Genomic DNA, 22,558 nt, shown 5'->3' with positions numbered 1-22,558 from the left:
GGATCATTGTGAGGCATACCATACATTCAAGCTGCATCACATTTGTATCATTCAACCTTACAAGTATCAACCGACATTCACTATCACTAGGATCAAAGCAAACCATACGCAGAGGACAGAACACCTTAACGTCAACTCAGTGTTTAAACTTATTTGAAGTTGTAGTTCACAGATATAAGCACTAAATGATAAAACATGCAATAAAATGATTAGTCTACATCCTTCTCCTCATAGCAGACTTGACAGCACCCAAGATCCTGAAGTAATCAAAGAATAAAGATGAGTGCTTGCCCTCCAAGCCATCACGGTTGTACCGGTTGCTGCCTGTAAGATTGTTACATGGGCTGCCCCCAATCACCAAATCAAAGCCACCAAATCTATCAATGAATGAAGAAATCATATCATCGGTGATAGATTGCACATCGGCAATCTCAATCAGCCTGCCAGTTTGTGTTTGATCCCACCAACCCCTTAAAATCCTCCTGTTAACTTCACTTATCTCAACAGAAATAACTGTTCTCATGCGGATCCCGAGCCTATGCAGAGCAACCTCTCCTCCTCCAATGCCAGTGAATAAGGACAGTACATTTATGCCATTAGGAAACATGTCCTTCAGCACTGACAAGTGCCAAGCAACGGACTCCACTTGGAATGAATTTCCCAGAGATTTATACCTCTCTGTCTTGCTGACTCCCCTTGTGTGGTCTCTGGGGAAACCGAGTAAATACTCAATCTCATCGGGCTCCAGCGGGGCAACCTTATTCTTTCCCACCCAAACAAGGTTATATTTTTTGCACTCCTTCATGACATATTTCTGAACACTTGGACGTGGTGGATTGCTTGAGCTTTCAAGAGCACGCTGGATCCTTCCTGCCAGCTTTGCACTTGCCACAGATGTCCGTAAGCAGTTGAGCTGCTTTCTATTGTCCCAGGAAGGCCACCACTTCTTGTAATGAGGGAAGGCCTCAAATATTGTCTTCGGAGGGGGATGGAGGAGTTCTACCCTGCCCTCAATTGGCAAATTATGGATGTAGCCTCTTTTCCTAGCAGCTGCACAAATGTACTTAGAATCCAGAAACTCTGGACCTATGTCATATAGAAATCTAGAAAATTTGGCCCATGCGCCTTTTGGAGCTATGGCCACATTTTCGAAGTAGAAGTATGGTGGCCCGGTAGCTTCTTTGGGAAGTCTCCTACTCACTGTCCGTAGCATGTCACCAGGAAGGTTGAATCCAACCATTGGTTTAGGGAGAGGCATTGATTCCTCATCCAAGGGGGATCGACTTCCTTGTGCTCCATCTCCAGAACGCTTCCTTTTTTTCTTGCTCTCTTCCATCAATCTTGCTTTCTTTCTCCCTCCGAAGGAATCAGAGCATCTACCAGTAACCTGCCAAATTACACACAGATTCCAGCGTCCTTGCATCAAATTAAAAGAGAAAATAATTTATTTATTTAATTGTACAGTCATGCCCAAAAGATACCTCATGTTCTCCTGCAGCTTGTGATGCACATACCGAATCAACTAATACATAGAGAGGGGCATCCACACCTAGGAATTTTTAATAAAAAATATACAGCATATAAGGTGTATTTTCCATAAAAGCGTGATCATCAGTTAACAATTTCAAAAAGAGGCATACCACATATGGAAATAGCCATATTTGCTTCATCTTCATGATAGCCCATGTCTACTAAAGAGTTTATCTTCTTGTCTTTCTCTGACATCTCTTGTAGAAAATCCTGCACAAAAGAAAAGAAAAAACAAAGATTAAAGCACCTGCTATATCTTACTTCCTTTTAATTGCCAACTTCGTGACTACTGGTAAGGGAAAGAGGGGGAGGGATCAAGAAATATATAACAGACTACTCATGAAACTGATCGAGAATTAACTCGATGAGATGATTTAGGAACTTAGATTGTTATTTTCCGATTCTGTTTGAGAATGACCTTAGTACAAGAGTTAATGTATGCATGATCACAAATGCTCATAGTCTTACACTTGAAACAAATACCTACTCTAGCAATATGATGCTCTTTTGGTTACGCTAGAATAAACTAAAGGGACATGTCCTCAAGGTCCAGTAAGCCCGCTCACGATTTATCTTCACATTGGAAGTTTTTCTTGTGGTATATAAGATATAGGATCGATACACACGTAAAGAATTCCTACTAGCCTTAATGGCCTGATTACATTATCTACAACAGGCACTAACTGTGGCAGGGATTAGGATACGTGCAAGAGCGACTCACATTGCCTGGTCTCTCATCTGTACGTGTCTGAGATTAAATCCATGTATTATCTTAGTTTGGCCAAAACAATTGACCAGGCCACCATGTATCGTGTACTACTACCCTGATATGCATACTGGTTGTTTGACATTTGTCCTGAGATTGGAGATCTGATTGTAATATTATGTGTGTTGGCGATGTTTTACTTAGTAGCACAGTTCTTCAGTAAAATGGTTAGGAACCAAATAATAGATAACCACACAATTCACTTATAATACTTACCTTGTGAATGCTGAAGTCACATGCACATCTCCATGGAGATTGAAGATAATTTATTGCAGGTGCATTTCTTGTACAAGTAAATCGGGCATGAGTAATCTTGAGCATTTCCAACATTTTTTATTGCTTAAGAAGGATACTGGCATTGATGTTTTGCTTGTGAAAGTAATTAGGTGACTTTTGGTAACAGTTAATCCATGCCTCAAATTATGTTCCATTTTGTTGTATTTTACATACTGATCTGATTTTCTAAGATCTGAGATCTGAACTGGTAGAGCATATAGATCAAGATCTTTTTCATCTTTCCTACAGATGCTTCATTATTTGAGAATTGTGCATTGAAAGAGTTGCAGCTCCAAACTACTTTTGAGCCGCCTTGCAGTGAAATATACTGCCAAACAGATTTTTGTCAGCCCTAGAATATCTTGGATTTTTTTCAGCCGTAGAAGACCAAATGTAGAGTAGGGAGCCGCTATTAAATTCAATCAAGTTGAGGCCTTTGCCTAATATCCTTTGTGCAGGGCTTGAAACAAGGTAGATGTTTTCCAGCATTGAAAATAGTGGTTCATGACTTCATCAAGAAAACACAATCATCATATAATATCACCAAATCATTTTAATAAATCCCTTTTTAGTAAAATAATATTTTATAATCATCTTACCCCTATTGACATTTTTATTTTACTGTTTACTCTATGCTTCGTATTCCTAAATATGGTAGCCACACAGTATAAACAACCTTAATCTGCATTTGTTTGTGCTAGTGTTATAACTTATAAGGAAAATTGTCAAAAAATGTTCCCTTCTGATCACAATTTTCTTTACCATAGATATATGCAGTGCGGATACTATTTCTCTAAGGTTGGTCCTGACAGCCAAAACTCCCCTTACAGCTTTTAAAAAAAACTCCCCTTAGAGCTACCCTCTCTACAGCACATCAGTCAGTGGCTCAAGACAGACTATCTGTAGCTTCAAAAGGAGCACCATCCTTGCGTGCACCGCCTTACCTTAATAACCTTATTTTCCCTACCCTAAATTATATACACAATTTTTGGATCATCTCGAGATATCCAATTTTCATAGGAATAATCTTTATTTTTTATATGGAAAACCTGTTACAGGCTTACTATATCTATGTTTGAAAGATTCTGTAACATACTAATTCTGAACGAATGCTCTGTCGGGTTACGTTAACTCATACATTAATATTTTTGTTCTTGCTTCTTTCATGTCAAAAAGATTGGGTGTTTCAGATTTTAGTTTAACGATTAAACCATTAGAATACATGTTCAAGATATATGTTACTTCAGCAAACATAATAAACTACTCGTGTATATTGTGCTGTTTCTTATAGTATTTTTCTGGTATGAAACAGCCTACAGTCATGGCAATATATTTTACTATGCCTTCAGCAACATCACTATTTCCAACAACATTAATTTAGGCTCTCTTTACAATTGGCAAAAGATATTGAAGACTCTTCATTACATATGAAAGACAGCTCTTTTACAATGAAATCGCTAGCTGTATGTTGTTGGTGATTATTGGTTGGTTTGTGACTAATGAAATATGATCACCGGCTATCTATCCTAGATTTATTTTACAGATACTACTTCCTACAATCCATAGTATATAGAGGAGTTTGCATTGATATAATAGATTTCTACCTATTTTACCTTCTCGATTTATTACTTGTGTGTTTTATATTCATGAAATTAATTGGAAGTACATTAGTGAGTTCCTGCCAATGGTCGCAATGGGACTAGCTGCTAAATATGAGCAACTTTGAAGCGGGTTACCGTATTTGTATTCTTATTTGTGCACTTTATGAAAAAGAGAAAAGAAAGAATGAGGATAATACCACATGTGATATTCTCTATCATCAAGCAACACAAATCAAGTTTATAGAAATTTGTCTATGCTTGATACTGGGATGTACAAAACAGGTGTGTTAGACTGCAATATCAATATTGCTATAAAAAAATGTTTATTCTTGATTCTGGGAATGTACAAAAGAGGTACGTTTTTTTCGAAATTGATGCGTGCGGCTCTTTATTGCCAGAAGTCTCAGAAGATTATTATTACAAAACAGGTATGTGAGACTGCAATATTGATATTACCCTTTTAATTGTATCACTAACCATGAAACATGATGAATCCTTTTGGTACGAAAATAAGACAGATGAAAATATTTACTTGTAAAAAGGGAAAACATGATGCAAAATCAACAACATATCCTCCAAGACAATGATAAAAGGCCATTGACTAGAGTGCAATGCATTAGACATACATGTATATGACTGATAAAGTAACAGTATCATATGCATATTCTCATTATCAGGGATGACTCTTTTAATTTTATTATATGCTTAGAATATATATTGGTTCACTTGTGACTAAGAACCAGTCCACGGAAGGATTTTCTCCAATCACTTCCTGTTAGCTCTGCTAAATATTTGCTTTTGTTCTTTTACAACATTTATCGTGCTAGAGCAGCGGCCCTACCAATCAAAAATCACTGGAGTCTCAGATATATTTATGTTTGACATTTGTTTCAGCATAAACACTTGCTATCTAAAGCTCCACAAAACACTTACTATATATAAAAGGTATCTAAAAATACTTTCTACAAGATGATGTGAAGATGCTGCCCATGCATGTGTGTGGGCCACTGTTCTAGTTTTATGTAAGCAACATCAAGTGCTCAAAATTACAATGTAATTCTGAACTGATGAAAGGCTGGGAGCAAAATATCAAAATGTACGTAAATGAGTCTCAAGGTATGCATGGTAAATATTTCGCACGTATCATCATACATATAATCAAAGATTTCTTAGTTACTGAATTAATGACAAGGAATTATCTACCTCATCACTAGAACCATCAGAGTTGGGTTCTCTACCATCAGAATCGTCATCTCCATCCCAGTATTCAGAATCAAGATCGTCGTCATCTTCAATACTATGGGGGGTGAAGCCAGAAGTAGAGCAATTACCCACTGCAGCGTCATCACCTAGTGTCTGCATTTTGACATGACCAGTTGTAACATGTAATCTTTGCCACCATGCAGCAAAAGCATCATAGATAAATTAAGTACGAGAGGCACATGAGCCAATACCTTATAAGTGAGTAGAAGTTCGACCAAAGCATTTTCATCACTGTGCCCTGAAAGTAAAATGCCAGGTTGAAACAGAAGGCGCAAACACACTATGACAAATGAAATGAAATTTATTACTTTTAGTATTACCAATCTCCTTAATTCCTTTGACCACCATTTCCTTTGGGAAACCCATTCCCACATATCCATCGATTAAAAAAGTAGGCGGTGCTTCCCCATTGGCCCACCCATTAGAATCCTGTAAACAGTTCATGAACAAATAGCAGTAAGATCTTTATAATAACAAGGAAATAACAAGTCCTGGCTAGTCTTGTGCTAAAAGACACAATTTTCTATCAGTTACTACCTGGTGTACCAGTGTTGATGGGCCAGCAGCATCCAAGTTCCTCAAGGCCGGAGCGGATGAGGGTTCAGCCTCACCACTGGCCTCACCATCACTTTCCCATTCAAACTTATCACTATCGTCGCTATCGCTAAGCGAGTCCTGTGACATGAGTTAAGCACAGCACGATCAATATTGATTGCAAATCACCAGAAAAGAAATAACCACAGCCCAAAACAAACATAAATATCATCTAGCGTGAAATCAGCACAACCAGATTCAGTTCTAAAGTCTATGAAGAACAAAAAAATAAAGAATAAAAATTCATATTTTTTATCGAACAAACCCCCTCCACTACCGTCACAAGACACTACGCTAATCGCCCCAAAAAATGGACGCTAATATAGCGCAACGTCGAGTGTTTGCCTCCTGGTGCAGCGCAACCACGAGCGACCCTAAGAGTTGCTAGGAAAAATGAGTGTGGGCCCTGCCAATTTGCCACGTGGCATTTGTTTTCTTCAAAATTGCCATCCACCGTATACTTGAAGATCTGACGGCTCCTGATGTGTTTGCTCCGCAAGACTAAAATTCTCACGTCCACTCAATATAATTTTCCAAAACGTACATCAGTACAATTAGAAACAGTTCAAGTTTTATTCATGGGGATGGCTAACTAATTTAAGTGTGCTACCTTTCAGACATCAGGTAGAACACATTGTGCATAACAGAACTTTCATGGGAGGAAAGTGATCAAATCTATAAAAGGATACCGCGAGAGTATTTCCGTGTTCTATTTTTTTTCAGTTGGTCTCTAGGCCACCGGCTTATTCAAACTCTCCTTAATTAATGAAATGAGGTAAAGTTTTTTCTTCTGTTTCGGAAAAAAGTCTATAAAAGGTGATCAGATTGACTAGGTTTGCCAACCAAGCGCTGGCTTGGTGGCTAGAGCTCAGGGTGTTGAGCCATCCCACCCGGGTTCGAGTCGCAGCTGAAGCACACTCGGACTGGAGAGGTATACTCAATCTAAAAATGTATAGCCAAGAAATGGATCCTTCTCTGTTAGTCATCATTTTAGGTTTGACACATTTTATCGCCTGCAATAAGATAAACCAAAAAGGCACTAGCGCACGAACGACTTGATGTTGCGTGTATTAAACAACTGTAATGTGCGGTCCAAATTAGTGACTCAAATGAATGAGCTGAAGTGCCAAACAAGTGATAATTTTGGATCATATAGGTGGACCACCGTAACATGAAGTAAACCCACTGAACTCCTTAGAAAAGAGTCCCGACCTGTAAATTACTTATGAAGAACATACAAAGCAAAAGATCATTCGACTATAGAGTCGAGGATGCATCAAACAGGATTTTAAAATATATATTATTGAGTAGACCATACAAAAAGATACAGACATGAGAGTGCCCTATGAATAAGGTGTCTATCTGGTGCTACGGTTTCACCTATAGTCCTATACAGGTCAATATTTTGGCATCCTATTGCATCCACATACTCGGTGTAATCCTGACACATGAACGATGTGTAAAATGCAGAAAAAAAGGGTCAGTAAACTGATCACGTAGTATGAGGAACAGACCTAGGAGCTAACAAGCCAATGGAATATGAAGTATGGTGATTGCTATATGGCGAAATCAGAAGAGGGCGATCCAGTGCTCGGTCAGGGACACATCCAGGAAAGGGGAAAACATTTTTTGTAGATCAAACAAACCACCAAAAACCCCAGACGTACGCAAACTCGTGCACGAGAGAGGTACTAGATTAAACGAACACAAAGGGTCTCTATTCTTGTGTTCCGAATCAATGGAAATAGGACATACTGCAAAAGAACTCTTTTTTAGAAGAAATTCCTACGATATACAATCCTCGCATGGAAAATTACTACTCGAAGCCTTGAACCTACCACCATAGTTGATACCCTCTGGGTCCTCTCTCTATCCTGTTCTTTCTCTGTATAGTGAAGAGGATGAGGAGGATAATGAGAGCACGAGGAAGAGCGGCGGCAAAGTAGAGGCGACGGCTGAGGAGGAGGGGATGCTAAGGAGAGCACGACGGCGGAGGAGGCAAACACAAGGAACAGCGGTGCCGTAGGAGAATGAGGAGGAGAGCGCGTCGGCGACGGCCACAGCGCGGGCTCCTCCGTCCCTCTCTGCTTTTGACAAGGGAGCAGACGATCGCACTGCGCAATATTACACAAGCCTTTTTGTTTTGAATGAACAAGTCTCTGCAGCTCTCCCTGCGGCGGGCTGCCTACACGATTTTTTTTTTCTGATTATTATTCAGCCAGAGAAGGAAACTGGTGCGACGCCAATGCTTTCCTTTTCTCGTGCGCAGCTCATATTCTGGTGGATAATTAGATGGAGAGTAATAAATAAGTATATAGCTGGCGGTGATATTGATAGAGCTAAATTTGGTTTAGCTATTTAGGCTGTTTTTAAATAGTGTATAAATATGATAATACCTATTGCTTCTACAATTAAGTCGACTAGTTATTCTTATGTCTAAATCGACGGTAATAGCCGCCAAATTCTAATCTTGATTCCATCCGTCATCGCATGTATTTTAACTTTGGGTTATAGACTAAATTTCCACGTCGAGATGTCGGACGGTTAAAGATATCAACTTAGCCATGAAACCTGTGATTGATCTATCAAAATATTTCAATATGGATGGAAATTGGTATCTCCCAATAATATCACATACTCAATGAAAAAAATAGGTAGAATTTATTGAATTATTTATTAGTGCAAAATATTGGTAATATCCCAACTTTAATACTTTCTTTGTTTATATAATGCATACAAATTTAGTCAACACTAATCGTTCTTCTAGGCTTGACCAAGTTAATAGACAAATTTATGACTAGCACCAAATTAGTATCAATAGATATACCATAAAATATATACTTACAATACATTATTCAATATTGTAGATGTAAATTTCGTAGATGTTAAAAAAATTATACATTTGATTAAACTTAGTAAACTTTGAAATTTATTTAAATTTTATACGCCACATATCGTGAAATGGGATATTACTTTCCATAAATATGAGATGGTGTTTCGGAGTGGAAACCAAGAGGAATGAGACTGTTCTAAAGTTTACGTTATCACAATGTTTGGTTAACGGTTGCTCAATTGCTCACTGTCTCACACAAGCTTTTTGTGAGCAATAAGAGGGGTCTCACACAAGCTTTTTGTAAATGGCAATAGCGAAACAACTGCTTGGAGACTCACAGGGATATACGGTGAGCCGGCATGGGCTGACAAACATAAAACTTGGGAAAGATTAAGGGAGCTCCATAGCCAGGTTACTATGAGATGGCTAGTTATTGGTGATTGGAACAAAATTCTTTACATCCATGAAAAAGAAGGAGGAAACCCAAGGCCAATCCAATATATGCAGGCCTTTAGGGATGCCCTAACTGACTGCGGTCTGGAGGACCGTCTGGAGGACCTCGGCTATACGGGTGATATCTTCACATGGAGAAGAACAAGAAGTAGGAGGGGACCAGGAATAAGGGAGAGGTTAGACAACGCATGTGCTAATGAGGCTTGGGCAGAACTGCTTCCTTATGCAAGCCTATCGAATCTGGATATGCTTAGGTCTGAGTCTGACCATCGCCCAATATTGATGGATACAGATTACTACCAAAGGATTGCAGCGTCGGGTAGAATAAAGAGGAAGCGTTTTGAAGGAAAATGTCTGAGAGAGGATGGTGTGGGGGAGGTAGTCCGGAATGCTTGGGAGGATGGCTTGCATGTTGGAAGTGGAAGGGTCATACATGCGGTAGCGTCTATTCAGAATGCTCTGCATACATGGGGTAATACAGTTTTAAAGAAATCTATAGTAAAGTTCAGAACTCTGGCGAGACAATTAGAAGAGGTACTGAGGCGAGAGATGTCGGAAGAAAATGTACGCCGACAAGAAGAGCTCACAGAAGAAATTGAAAAAGTCCTTGAACAAGAAGAAATTTACAAGATGCAGAGAAGCCGAGTTAATTGGATGGCAAATGGTGACCGGAATTCGGCATACTTTCACAACTTTGCTCGAGCTAGGCGTAAACGCATTATGATTGTGAAATTGAAGGATTCAAACGGGGAGATCAGGGAAGGAAATAGTCTCATAAAATTGATTATAACTAACTATTTTTATGAGTTGTTTTCTTCCGAAGTTGCAGAAACAAATGAGGATTTGTTATAGAAGGTCAAACCAAAAGTTACGGCAGAGATGAACGAGCGGCTGATGGCTCCATTCACCGTTGAGGAAGTCAAGAAACCTTTGTTTGCAATAGGGGATTTTAAGGCGTCTAGAACAGATGGGATGCATGCTATTTTGTTTATAAAAAAAATGGCCCTTAATTGGAGATTTGGTAACAAGAGAGGTTTTGGAGGCTTTGAATTCGAGTGTGATGCCAGAGGGGTGGAACGAGACAACGATTGTGCTGATACCCAAAGTAAATGAAACCGAGATGATCACACAATTTAGGCCGATAAGCCTGTGTAATGTCCTACATAAGATCATCTCAAAAGTCCTGGCTAATAGACTAAAGGTGATCTTACCTGAGATAATCAGTGTGACGCAGAGCGCTTTTGTATCAACTCGGTTGATCACAGATAACATCCTGGTGGCTTATGAATGTGTCCATGCAATAAGAGGGAAAAGGCAAGGAAAGAATGGATATTCTGTTGTTAAGCTAGACATGCTCAAGGCGTATGATAGGGTGGAATGTGGTTTTTTTGAAGGATATGATGCAGAGGTTGGGGTTCACACAACAATGGGTGGAGCTCATCATGGCTTGTGTCACCACAATCAATTATAGAGTGTGGTTCAACTCAGATGAAACTGACAGTTTTACACCTACAAGGGGTTTACGACAAGGTTATCTATTATCGTCGTATCTGTTTTTTTACTTTGTGCATAGGGTCTCTCAAGTTTGTTGACACATGAAGAAGAAGCGGATCACATACAAGGTGTCAGGGTGTGCCGGGGGGCACCGCCGGTATCTCACTTACTCTTTGCCGATGATTCCCTGATTTTGATGAAGGCTGATATGGCAAATGCGACTACTCTTCGACATGTGTTAGATACTTATTGTACTAGTTCTAGCCAACTAGTGAGTGACCCAAATTCAAGTATACTTTTTAGTCCCAATACCCCGGTGGCGGATAAGGAGGCGCTGTGTGCAACGCTACATATTAATTCTGAAGCTTTAGCGGAGAAGTGCTTGGGTCTTCCTTCCCATGTGGAGATTGAGAGATCAGATTGCTTCCAACATCTAGTGGATCGTGTTTGTCAAATTATAAATGGATGGAATGAGAAAAACCTCTCTATGGGAGGAAAGGAAATCCTTTTGAAGGCGGTGGCTCAAGCAATATCCACATATGCTATGTCAGTTTTCTAAGATTCCGAAGGGGATTATCATGGCAATATCGTCCGCAATTGCTACATATTGGTGAGGGGGAGGATGGAAAGAAGACTATGCGCGCACTGGTATTCTTGGTGGAAGATGTGCACCCCAAAGAAGGAAGACGGCATGGGGTTTAGAGACATTCACTGCTTTAACCCTGCGATGCTTGCCAAACAAATATGGAGGCTAACCATTGATCATAATTCTTTATGTGCACAGGTTCTGAGCGCAAAATATTACCCTTCAGAAGATATACTAAAAGCAGGCCCAAAGAAGGGGGCATCCTTCACTTGGCAGAGTTTGATGGCAGGAATGGAAACATTTTTTTAAGTGGGTATATATGGCGTGTGGGGAACGGAGCGAGTACCGATGTTTGGTCTGATCCATGGCTACTAAACAGTCCAACAAGGAAGGTGTTTACACCCAGAGTTCGAATAATGATCAACAAAGTAGAAGAGCTTAATTATTAACCTAAGTACTGGGGAGTTGGGGCGTACAGTTGTTGGAGGAATTTTTTACCCCTGTGACGCACATAGAATCATGGTGCTACCATTGTCACCATGGGACGCAGAGGACACTGTAGTATAATCGGAATGGCATGTTCACGGTGAAATCTGCTTATCACATGGAATGGAAACACCAATATGGAATCCGCGCCACGATGAGACGAGATCAGCAAAGTAGCTCCAGCATAAATCCTGTTTGGCAAAAAGTTTGGGAGCTAGTGGTTCCTGCCAAGGTGAGAATTTTTACATGGCGTGCCTTACATGGCATTGTTCCATGCATGTGTATACTAGAAAATTGACACATTGAAAGAAGTGGGCAATGTCCCCTGTGTGGGAGTGGAGCGGAGGATTTAAATCATATGATGTTTCTATGTGAAAAAGCTCAATCAGTATGGAGAGCATTGTGCCTGATGGAAATGATCCAGGAAGCATTACAGGTAGATCTCTTGGGCTACATGGTTCTGGAGCACCTATCGAGAACAAAACTGACAACACCACCAGATCTGAATGGCTTACCAATTCATGAAATCATAGCGATTGCTGCTTGGTTTATATGGTGGAAAAGAAGAGAAATAAAGCATGGCGGAACTGTGCCCCTAGCTAGCAGAACATCTCTATCCATAAAGTCCATGGTCACGAATTGTGTGAAGGCGAAGAAGACAAGAGGGGGATGTGTGAAGAAGGGCAGGATGAAACCACCATCGCGCTTTGTAAAACTTAATACTGATGCAGCAGTAAATTTGGATACAAGAAGGGCTACGTCGGGATGCATCATCCGAGATTCTACAGGTTAATTCTTGGCTGCTTGTAGGATTCCGATCGAGGGGATTATTGATGTCACCATAGCGGAGGCTCGGGTGGTACGAGATGGTCTATGGCTGGCTGGGAGAATTGGATGCAATCATATATATGTGAAGACATATTCTTTGGAGGTTGTCCAGGCTTTCATGGAACCAGAAGATCACATGATAGTGGACATACCATTCATTGACGAGTGTCGAGCAATCTTGGCAGGGTTTGCTTCGTCACGCTTTAGCCACTGTCCTAGGGAGAATAGTATAGCGGCGGATGTAGTATCAAAATCAGTAGATGATAGTGAGAATAGCTCCTGGTTAGATGATCCGCCCATTTTTTATCCACAGTTAGTGGAAGATGAACCGTTATGTAACCATACTTTGTGTTTTGGCGAGCAAGTTTCGAGACGCACTCTTTTCCTTCCAGGGTACCAAAGGGGAATGGAAGATTTTTAATGAGGCGGGTTTGCTCCGCATAATAGAAGTTGTTCAAAAAAAGAGCGGTCTAGATGACCACGGCGGAGCTTCATTCAAGAACCACGTGGCAGGTAAAAATTACAAGGTGGCCCTTTACATAATTCACCGTAAAGAACCTAAAATTTGAAGATAAGGCCTCCACTTTTACATAAAACACCCTAGGAGAAAAGAAAAAAAAAAGCATGTGCAAGGGTGCCTTCGCCACCAGTTGTCGGAGATCTCCAAGCGCTTCCGCCGAAATTAGAGAGTTGAGTGCTCGTTGGCTCTCTTCCGATAAAGAAACCCAGTCACCAGCTAGTTCTAGGATTCCGGGGACGATACCACTTGGCATCCTAGAGGCGTCGAGGTCTGGCGATGGATTGAAGAGTTGGCCTCCTCGATGGAGGTTGAAGAAGGGCCACCATTTCGGTCGAGGATCACGAAGACAACATCGGTCACCATGTGCTACGCACAAGGGACAGCTCCAAAGCACCGAGAACCCAACCGCCATCGGCCGAGAAGAGCTCCCATGTTTCCTTCGTTGCCTCGATGACGAGCGAGACGAGGAAGCACCTCAAGATCTGGGTGGATGGATCCACAACCGTGCTTATTGAAGAAGGCTATGCCGGATCTGCTGTCGCCGCCACACCTCCACCTTGAAGGCTTGGCAGAGAGCATCATCGAAGGCCGCTCGGTGTCGCGCCAAAGCACCAGAACGTCGAGCCTCCATCACTCCATGGCATCACGCCAGACTCCATATAGGTAAAACATGGACAAGCCCTAACCCTAAACCTACACCTAGAATTGCATCTACAGAGGGAGGAAGAAGAAGACCTGCTATCTACAACAGGAGAGGCCCGACCACTCCACTCATCCTCACTCCAGCCAGCGGCACCGATGGAGGAAGAGGAGTGGAGGGTCATGGGTGCACGAGAGACTCTCAAGGGGCGGTAGAAGAGAGAAGGGATGGGAAAGAAAGTGCTATGTGTCTCTCGACACGAGCTATTGGGGGCTTTCTGCCACTATTTTGACCAAAGCTTCATTGTTTCTCCAAGGTCGGGTTATTCAGGAGCATGATGACACTATGGCGTGGAAGATGTCAGCCTCCCCGAGTGTACTCAACAAAATGTGCGTACAATTTATTCTTCGTGGACAGGACACTCACACTCGCAATTACTGAACTTTGGTCTGCATGAGCGTCGTTACTACATAAGCTTCATCTCTTGTTTACAATGAAAGGAAGATTGTGGACAACATATAGACTAGAGAAGAGGGATACAACCTCCAAGTGAATGCCCTTTGTGCTGCAGGAGCCTGTCATAAAACTGCTAATCATCTCACATTGCAGTGCTCTTTCTCCTGCCAGATTTGGTTCATGATGCTACTACCATGTAAATTTCAAATATTCACGCCCATACGTGGATAACTATTTCCGGATGGTGGAGTAAGTTGTGTGATGTTGTGTCAAAGAAGCAACAAAAGGAGCATAAGTCACTACTGATTCTAGTTGCTAGATGTTTCTGACTCGAGCGTAACAACAAAATCTTCGACACTATTGCCACCAAGTTCTACTAGAAAACAAGTTACCCGTGGCGCACCACTGCTAATAGTTATCTGTGGCGCACCAATCCTGCGCCACGACTAGCCATGGGTAACTATTAATGGTATGCCACAGGTTTTTTCAATTTCTTTGAAACCCTAGACCTGATGGAAGTTTTACGATTATCCCCACACACCGCCGGTCATTTTTTTCCATCGAGTCGTCCTTGCCATCGAAAGGTAGGGAGTAAGAGGTAGCGACGCTGGCGTCTATGGCAGGGGCGAACCAGGTCGAGGATGAGCGGCTGGGGTGGAGTAGATCGCCGTAGTCCATGGAAAGGGTGGAGTAGGTCGCTAGCGTCCATGGCAGGGGCGGTTGGAGGAGGACGAGCAGCCGAGGAAGAGCACGGCGCCGGCATCCTTGGCAACGGCGGGGGAGCAGGGCGTAGCTGTTGAGGACAAGCAGCCGGGGCAGAGACGGAGGAGGAGGCAGGGACATCTCCCTTTGGTATAGAAGGGGAAATAAGAAGAAGGAGAAGGGGAAGGAGGATGTCATGTCCTGCTCATATAGTCGGGCAAAGTTAGTTGTGGCGCACTAATTTTTTTTTATTTTTTTTCAGCAAATTATAAAAGCTTAGAAATTTTTATTTTACTTTTTGATTTTCAGAATTCTAAACAATTGGCAAACTCGGCCATGGGCGTTGAAATTGGATGTAACTTTTTTTGCAGATACTCTTTCATATAAAAAACTTTTTCATTGTAGGTCGTATGCAAAATCCGAAACCATTTTTCCGAAACATAATGTGTTTTTTTGCAAAATTTATCGAAATTATGTTTGTTCTTTTTCATAAAACATAGATTACGTAACATATGGATATCGCAACGGATTTTAAATTTTAAAATTTCTATCATTTTATTATATTTTTTTCCAGAACTGAAGAGGCGATTCACGTGGGGGGTGGGAACCAAACCGTGGAAAATTTAGGCGTGCCGCACCAGCACCCGTGCGCCATGGGTATGATCTCCCAATTTTCAAATTTGAATTTTAAACTTAGTGGTGGCGCTCCATATATAGATGTGCCACACGGGTACCAGATGTACACGTGGTGCACAAGTATGTGGTGTGCCACGGCTAAGTGTGGCCACCCTGGCCAGCCCGGTACAATGATAGGCGTGGTGCACCATATTTTAACGTGTTTCACTGGTAGCTCATCATTTATAATGCACCACCTTCTTGGTGCGCCACGGGTAACACATCTACCTGTAGTGATGCGAGGTGTGCCGCAAGACCAAACTGGAGTTCGATCGGTGGAGAACGTCCAAGTTGTGTGAAACCCTAGGAGAAATAGAGTAGGAGTTTAAATGTGGAGTAAAGGGCAGGAACGTTTGTGATTTACGTCCAGGTCGGTCTTGCATGAAACCCTTCTCTACCTTAATATAGATAGAAGACACATCTTGTGTGTTCTACCTTAATATATCTAGGTTGCATATCAATATGTCTATTTGCTGATGTGTGCTCTACCTTAATATAGCTAGGTTGCATATCAATATGTCCATTTGCTGCCACGTCATGTTAGCTAGTGGGCCCAATGGTCACCTTTTGTGTCAGTTCATGCTTAGCGAGCCATTAGTGTTTTTTGTAAAAAAAAACTTAGAAAATGTAAAGTGGTACTAAACGGTAAATTTATCATGTAAAGTGATGGTTTTAATATTCACTTATCATGGAGAGGTAATGCATGGCTTGGCGGGATAACTCTCGAAGACATGCTCTCATTTTCTCTGTTTTGAAGATGAAAAAATGCAACATCAAAAATGCCTCGAAGGAAAGCACTTGGATTGGCAAGATCTACATTAATGAAGCTTTCTTATATGCTCATGCCACCCAATACATAAGTTTGGATGAAACTTGATAATTTCCAATTAGATGATGATGTGGAGGATGTCGTAACTTAGAAGTTAACCACAAGTGGAGAATATACTGCGGCATCGGCATACAAGACGCAGTTTCTAGGAACCACATCTACCAACATGAATAACCTCGTGCGGGAAGTTTGGGCTGCCCCGAATTTTGTTTTTGTTTGGCTTGACATGAAGAATAGCCTTTGTACTGCCGATCTAATGGCAAAAAGTGGATTGCCAAATTGTGGTGTTTGTCCCCTTGGTAAAAGGACCCCGGAAACAAACAATCATTTTATTATCAGATGCCACTACATCATGCATTTTTGGGACTTCATTAAAGGGATTAGGTGGGGCTGCATGCTCTTGATATTCAAGAATGGACTACCTTATCCCTCGAGCAATGGTTGGTCAAGATGTCGAATGGATCAACCCTTATTAGGAAAGTGTTGTCTTCGCTTGTGTTACTTTCTTATTTTGAAGTTCGGAACGAACTTAATGCACGTGTCTTCCATAACAAGCACCCCCCCACACACACACACACATTTTCACGATCATCGTTGACAAGATAAAGAATAAAGCAAAACTTTTGTAACCGTGAGTGCCAAAAGTTTGAGTGATTTGATGATGGGGAGTAGTTCCCTTGTAATTTCAGAGAGTTGTGTTTATGTTCTTGAGTAACTCAAGGATGTCGTCTAGTTGCTTTAATGAGTAACGATAGATGGAATGCTTTGGGTTTGCTTCAATGGCCGACTGCTGTCTGGGATGGACACCTCCCTAAATGCATGTAGTGATTGAGTTGTTTCCATGTGGGTCCCTTTCTGGTTCAAGTTTCAAGCTTTACTTGTTCATCAACCCTTGTGGATGAGCTCGGGTGTTAACTTGGCTTGCACTCTAGCTAGCTTGTTTTATTTCTTATATTTATTTCTTACTACTATCAGTTTCCTTGGATACATTTACTACATTACTTTTGACTATGTTGCTAATTACTGATCATGCACTTGTCCACTAATGCTTTTGTATCTAATAATTTGGTAATGTCCTTGGATATTAATGTCATGATTATTTCCATTGCTCTCTTTTTCCCTTTGCTTGGATACAAATGAGCTTGGTTTATTCCTTTGGATTTTTGGTATGTTGTCAAATTATTCTATTGTTGTCAATGTTCTCTTCTTTTCTTCATAATTTAGTAAAATTGGATGTCAAATAGCTTGGTCAAACTTTTCCTGGTCCTTTGTCACTTGATCCTTCTCTTGGTAATCTTGATACATTGTGTTTCTTTCTTGTTTTAACTTTATTTGCAAACATATATTCTAGGATTATTCATAGAATCTAATATGTCAAGCTCATATATCAAATGGCTCACCACAATGGTGTTGGCTACATTTTAATAATAACCATTTTCCTTTAGTTTTTGCGTATGTGTAGGTTTAAATACTGGGAATGAAGATTCTTTAGTCTAGGTGTAGCATAGATATACTATCCATTACACCCTCATTTGTAAAGACTCAAATTTGTACTCTTCTTTTATTCAAATCATGTGTAAAGACAATGTAATGAATAAAATGGGTGTTTAATTTTTTGCACAAGTGCTCTACTTTAATATTTGAGTTGTATAAGAATTTGAATTCAAATTTGAATGGAAGATTGAAATTCCAATTCTGAATTCAATTGAACTTTGGTTCATCTTTTCCATGTTTTCCATTTTCTACTAAAATCAACAAAGATTATATCGAAACCAAACATCTGTCCAGATGCTAACCCTAATTCATCTAAACCATGTCCCGATCTCGATCACTTTGTGTTTTAAACAAGAGCCAGAAAAATTCCCTCACTTTCTATGATGAATGCACGAATTCTAGTTCTACCCTTGCGTGCCCTTAGAATCCAGGTGCTACATCTGATCTGAGATCCGTCTTCGCAAGCCGGGTTAAAGTATTTGACGAAGCGGTTCCATGGACGTATGGTACAGTCACACTGTACGGTCAGGTTTGACCAGACCACAAGTCGTTAAGTACTCTGTCTTCGTAGCTTCGCAAATTTCTTCCTTGTTACGACTTGTGGGTAGCTTGCACGTGTATGGAAGGTGCTTTAATGCCTTCAATCATCATTATTGTGCCCGGATATGATCTATTTTGTTGATTTATCACTCTTCCTCTTTAATTATGGGATCCTGGTGAAACAAACAAAATTAATAGGGGTGTGCTAGCGCGGTAAAATAATAAAATTCCCTACTACTAAGCCATTTTTAATGTCGTAAAACACGTCGTTTTTATCACTCATTAACCAACCTACTCAAACGGATTTCATGCCTGGTCGTCACATTTTAGAAGAAGTTTTATTTTTGTATGAAACCATTCAAGATCTTCATAGGAAGAAAATGAATGGTATTATTTGGAAGATAGATTTTGAAAAATCCTACGACAAAGTGAATTGGTCTTTACTTCAAAGCATTAAGAGTGAATGGTTTTGATCCCAAATGGTATCAATGGGCACATGAATGTGTAAGAGGTGGGATCATAGTTATTAGACTGAATGATGATATATGTCATTGTTTTGAAAATAAAGGTCTATGACGAGGCAACCCATTATCTCTAATTCTATTCAGCATAGTTACGAATATGTTGGCGATCTTGATCAATCGAGCAAAACAATATGGGAAAGTGAGTGGTCTCATTCCATATCTAGCTGAGGGATAAGTATCCATTTTACAATATGCCAATGACACCATAATTTTTCTTAAACAAGATTTTGAAAAGTTTCTCAGCATGAGACTAATTCTGTGTATTTTTAGCAACTTTCTGCCTATAAATAAACTTCTACAAGAGCGAAATTTTCTGTTTTGGTCAAGCAAAAGGGTGTTGGAGATATGGCCGAGAGGCAATAATAAAGTGGTTATTATTATATCTTTGTGTTTATGATAAATGTTTACATCCCGTGCTATAATTGAATTAACTGGAAACTTTAATACATGTGTGTTTTGTAAATAAACCGGAGTCTCTAGTAAGTCTATCGTTTAACTAGCTTGTTGATAACCGATGATCAAGGTTTCCTGATCATGAACATTAGATGTTGTAAACAACAAGATCACGTCATTAGGAGAATGATATGGTGGACACACACCCAAAATAAGCATAGCAATAAGATCAAGTCATTAAGTTCATTTTGCTGTAGCTATCAAATGCATAGTAACATAATCCTTCGACCATGAGATCTTGTTAATCATCAACACCGGAGGAATACTTTGATAACATCAAATGCCACTTCGTAACTGGATGGTTATAAAGGTGGTATTGGGTATTCTGAAAGTATGAGCTGAATCACGTGGGTCAAGAGTGGAATTTATCCATCAAAATGACGGAGAGATAGACTCTGGGCCCTCTCGGTGAAATGGCATCCAATTGGCCTGCCAACATGTGACTAGATCACAAGGGATGACATACCACGGAACGAGTAAAGAGTACTTATCAGTAACGATACTGAACTAGGTATAGAAATACCGATGATCGAATCTCGGATAAGTAAAGTATCGCGTGATAAAGGGAATTGGTAACGAATGTTTATGGTTTATTCGATCACTTAGTTCATCGTTGAATATTTAGGAATTATTACGAATCTCTAGGTCCCGCTAATGATTATTGATCGAAGAGGAGTTTCGGTCATGTTTGCACATTGTCGAACCGTAGGGTAACACACTTAAGATTTTGATGTTGCTCTAGGTAGTTTCGGTATTAAAGAAATAGTTTTGAAGAGCTACAAAATTGTTTCCGGGAAAAGTATTAATAATTTATTATTAATTGAATTACTAATTGTTAATATATATTTATTTAGTAGAAATAAATGTGAGGTTAATCCTAGTGTACAATCTTTTTTGCTAATGTATGGACAAACTGTCAAAGTAAAAGGCAAAGAAAAAATAGAAGAAAGCGGCCGGCCAGGAAATTGTTCCTGGGCCGCGCACGTATGAATCAAGCTTGGCAACCTTGGCCGATCAGTTTAAACGATCTCATCTACCACATCAACAAAGAGGAGGGAGTAGGTGTCTTCATCGAGCTGTACGTGTGACCAAGTACGGAGGTGCTACCCAATTGCAGCGCCGCAGGGATCGTCATCGCGATCTTGAAATCGGCAAGTGAACGACTATAGCATCCACGAGATCCGATCTCATTTCCGCTTAGCGATCTACAAGGGTATGTGGATCGAATCTTTCTCGTTGCTTCTATCTAGTAGATTAGACCTTAGCGTTTTTATTAGATTGGATCTTAGTTTTGTTCGTTCTTGCGGTAGATTTTTTTTATTTTTCTATGCTACGAATCTTACAAAGGGGAGTATAGGCAGCTTTTGGTAGTGAATATGGAACTCTACTGTTCAAGTACTTAGGGATCCCAATTTATTTTAGAAAGTTCAAAAATAATGAGTGGAAACCAATAGAAGATCGATATGAGATGAAATTGAGTTGTCGGATTAGGAAAATACTTTTCGTATGGGACCTAGTTAATAAATTCTTTTTTGTTTGTTTAGGTTGCTCACCACATACACCATGTGGTCTAGTTAATAAATTCTGTTGTAATTAGTCTGCAATGTTCATGTATTTCTTGAAATACCAAAAGGAGGATTGCATAGTGTTATGGGCTTTATGAGGAAAGACATTGTTTTTAACAAATTGAAAGGTTCGTCGTGTTTGCAAGTTATCCCTATAATCTTCCGTTGGATCCATACATGTTCCTATCTACAACCATCAAAGCAGCGGCAAGAGATGGATTCTGGGTGTAACTGATTAGAAACGATTAAACTGCGTTGATAATAGATTAAGCTGTAATAATGTGAAACAAACTTTAACCGGATGTGGAGGCCGGGCTACCCATTTCGAAATCAATAAGGAAAACCCTCTTGATCATCTGGGCCGTTCCACCGTCTGCCTCCGCGTGTCGACGCGTGTCTAGCGGGCCCACCTTACCTTCTCCCATTTCTATATCCTTTCATCAATCCTCTGCCTCGCCCAACTCCGTTCACTCCTTCGCTCGCCAAACTCCACCTCCACCTGTCGAAGCTCCTCCGTCTCGTCCACCTCCACATCCACCTTGCGGATCTACTTCGTCTCGTCCACCTCCACCTCCACCTTGCGGCCTCGCCGCCGAGAAATCCTGTCTCGCTGCCCAGAGTTCGCCCGCGTCGACTTGGCCTCCTTGCCTCCTGCGAGGTGTGGTCGGTGCGGGGACGGCGACGGGTATGTGGTCGCTGATGCCGAGGTCACCTGCCGGGAATTGCTACTGCTCTCTATCTCCACGTCCGCGTGCTCCATAGCCGGGGCTCACCCGCGCAGTTTGCCAAGGCGGTGACCGCCGCGGATTATGCTGCAGAGGTGTGCGGTGGTACTACAAAGGGCTGACGGTGTTGCTACAAAGGTGGACGACGATGCTACTGCACCGGCGACGTCGCATCGGTGTTCTCCGACGACCACCATGGTTGCGGAGGACCGACACCGGCGTGCATGGAGGTGATGCATGGCGAGGGTAGAAGATGTTGCTTCAGTTTTCCGGTGACGCCCGCAACGTGGTTTTCCGGTGGCGCTCGTGATGGGGTTTTCCAACGACGCCCACGACTGGTTCTTCAGCGATAATTTCGGCTCACGAGAGGAGCGGGTGCGGGGAAAGATAGCGGCTGTGACGCAGAGCCATGTGCACGAGCAGCAGTTTCCGCAGAACCATGTGCTCCTGTTTCACGTCTCATCATTTTTCTAAAGATATTTTTGTAACAGAAAAAGGACACGTGTTGAGCTCGAGATCGGGGGATTTGATCCCGTGGGGCCGCTCAGCGCTCGCCGTACTAGAATCGTTTGGTAAGAAACAGTGTTCACTGTTCACTTGCGGAATGTGTGTTCGTGCCCTCGATTTTGTCCTCAGTTGTAATTTTTTGTTCTATCAAAGGCGGATGATTTCATACGGTGTCAATGCTTTTTCTTTGCTCGGACACTGTTCTGACTTTCGAATAG

General features: G+C 41.1%; 1 protein-coding gene across 1 annotated transcript; it reads right to left on the bottom strand.

The window, feature by feature from the left end:
• Positions 1–214: 214 nt before the first annotated feature.
• LOC124672834 (DNA (cytosine-5)-methyltransferase DRM2-like) lies at positions 215–21,868 on the bottom strand. Its single transcript, XM_047208999.1, has 8 exons — positions 21,674–21,868; positions 5,983–6,111; positions 5,757–5,865; positions 5,628–5,674; positions 5,377–5,529; positions 1,641–1,740; positions 1,482–1,549; positions 215–1,387 (listed from the first exon to the last, which is right to left on the bottom strand). The coding sequence occupies exons 1-8, from the start codon at positions 21,866–21,868 to the stop codon at positions 215–217; spliced, it is 1,974 nt and encodes a 657-aa protein (XP_047064955.1).
• Between the last annotated feature and the right edge of the window lie 690 nt (positions 21,869–22,558).

Source organism: Lolium rigidum, chromosome 7, assembly GCF_022539505.1.
Source record: "Lolium rigidum isolate FL_2022 chromosome 7, APGP_CSIRO_Lrig_0.1, whole genome shotgun sequence".
NCBI lineage: Eukaryota > Viridiplantae > Streptophyta > Magnoliopsida > Poales > Poaceae > Lolium > Lolium rigidum.
The sequence above is the reverse complement of the archived record's forward strand: the minus strand, read 5'-3'. Positions and strand labels throughout refer to the sequence as shown.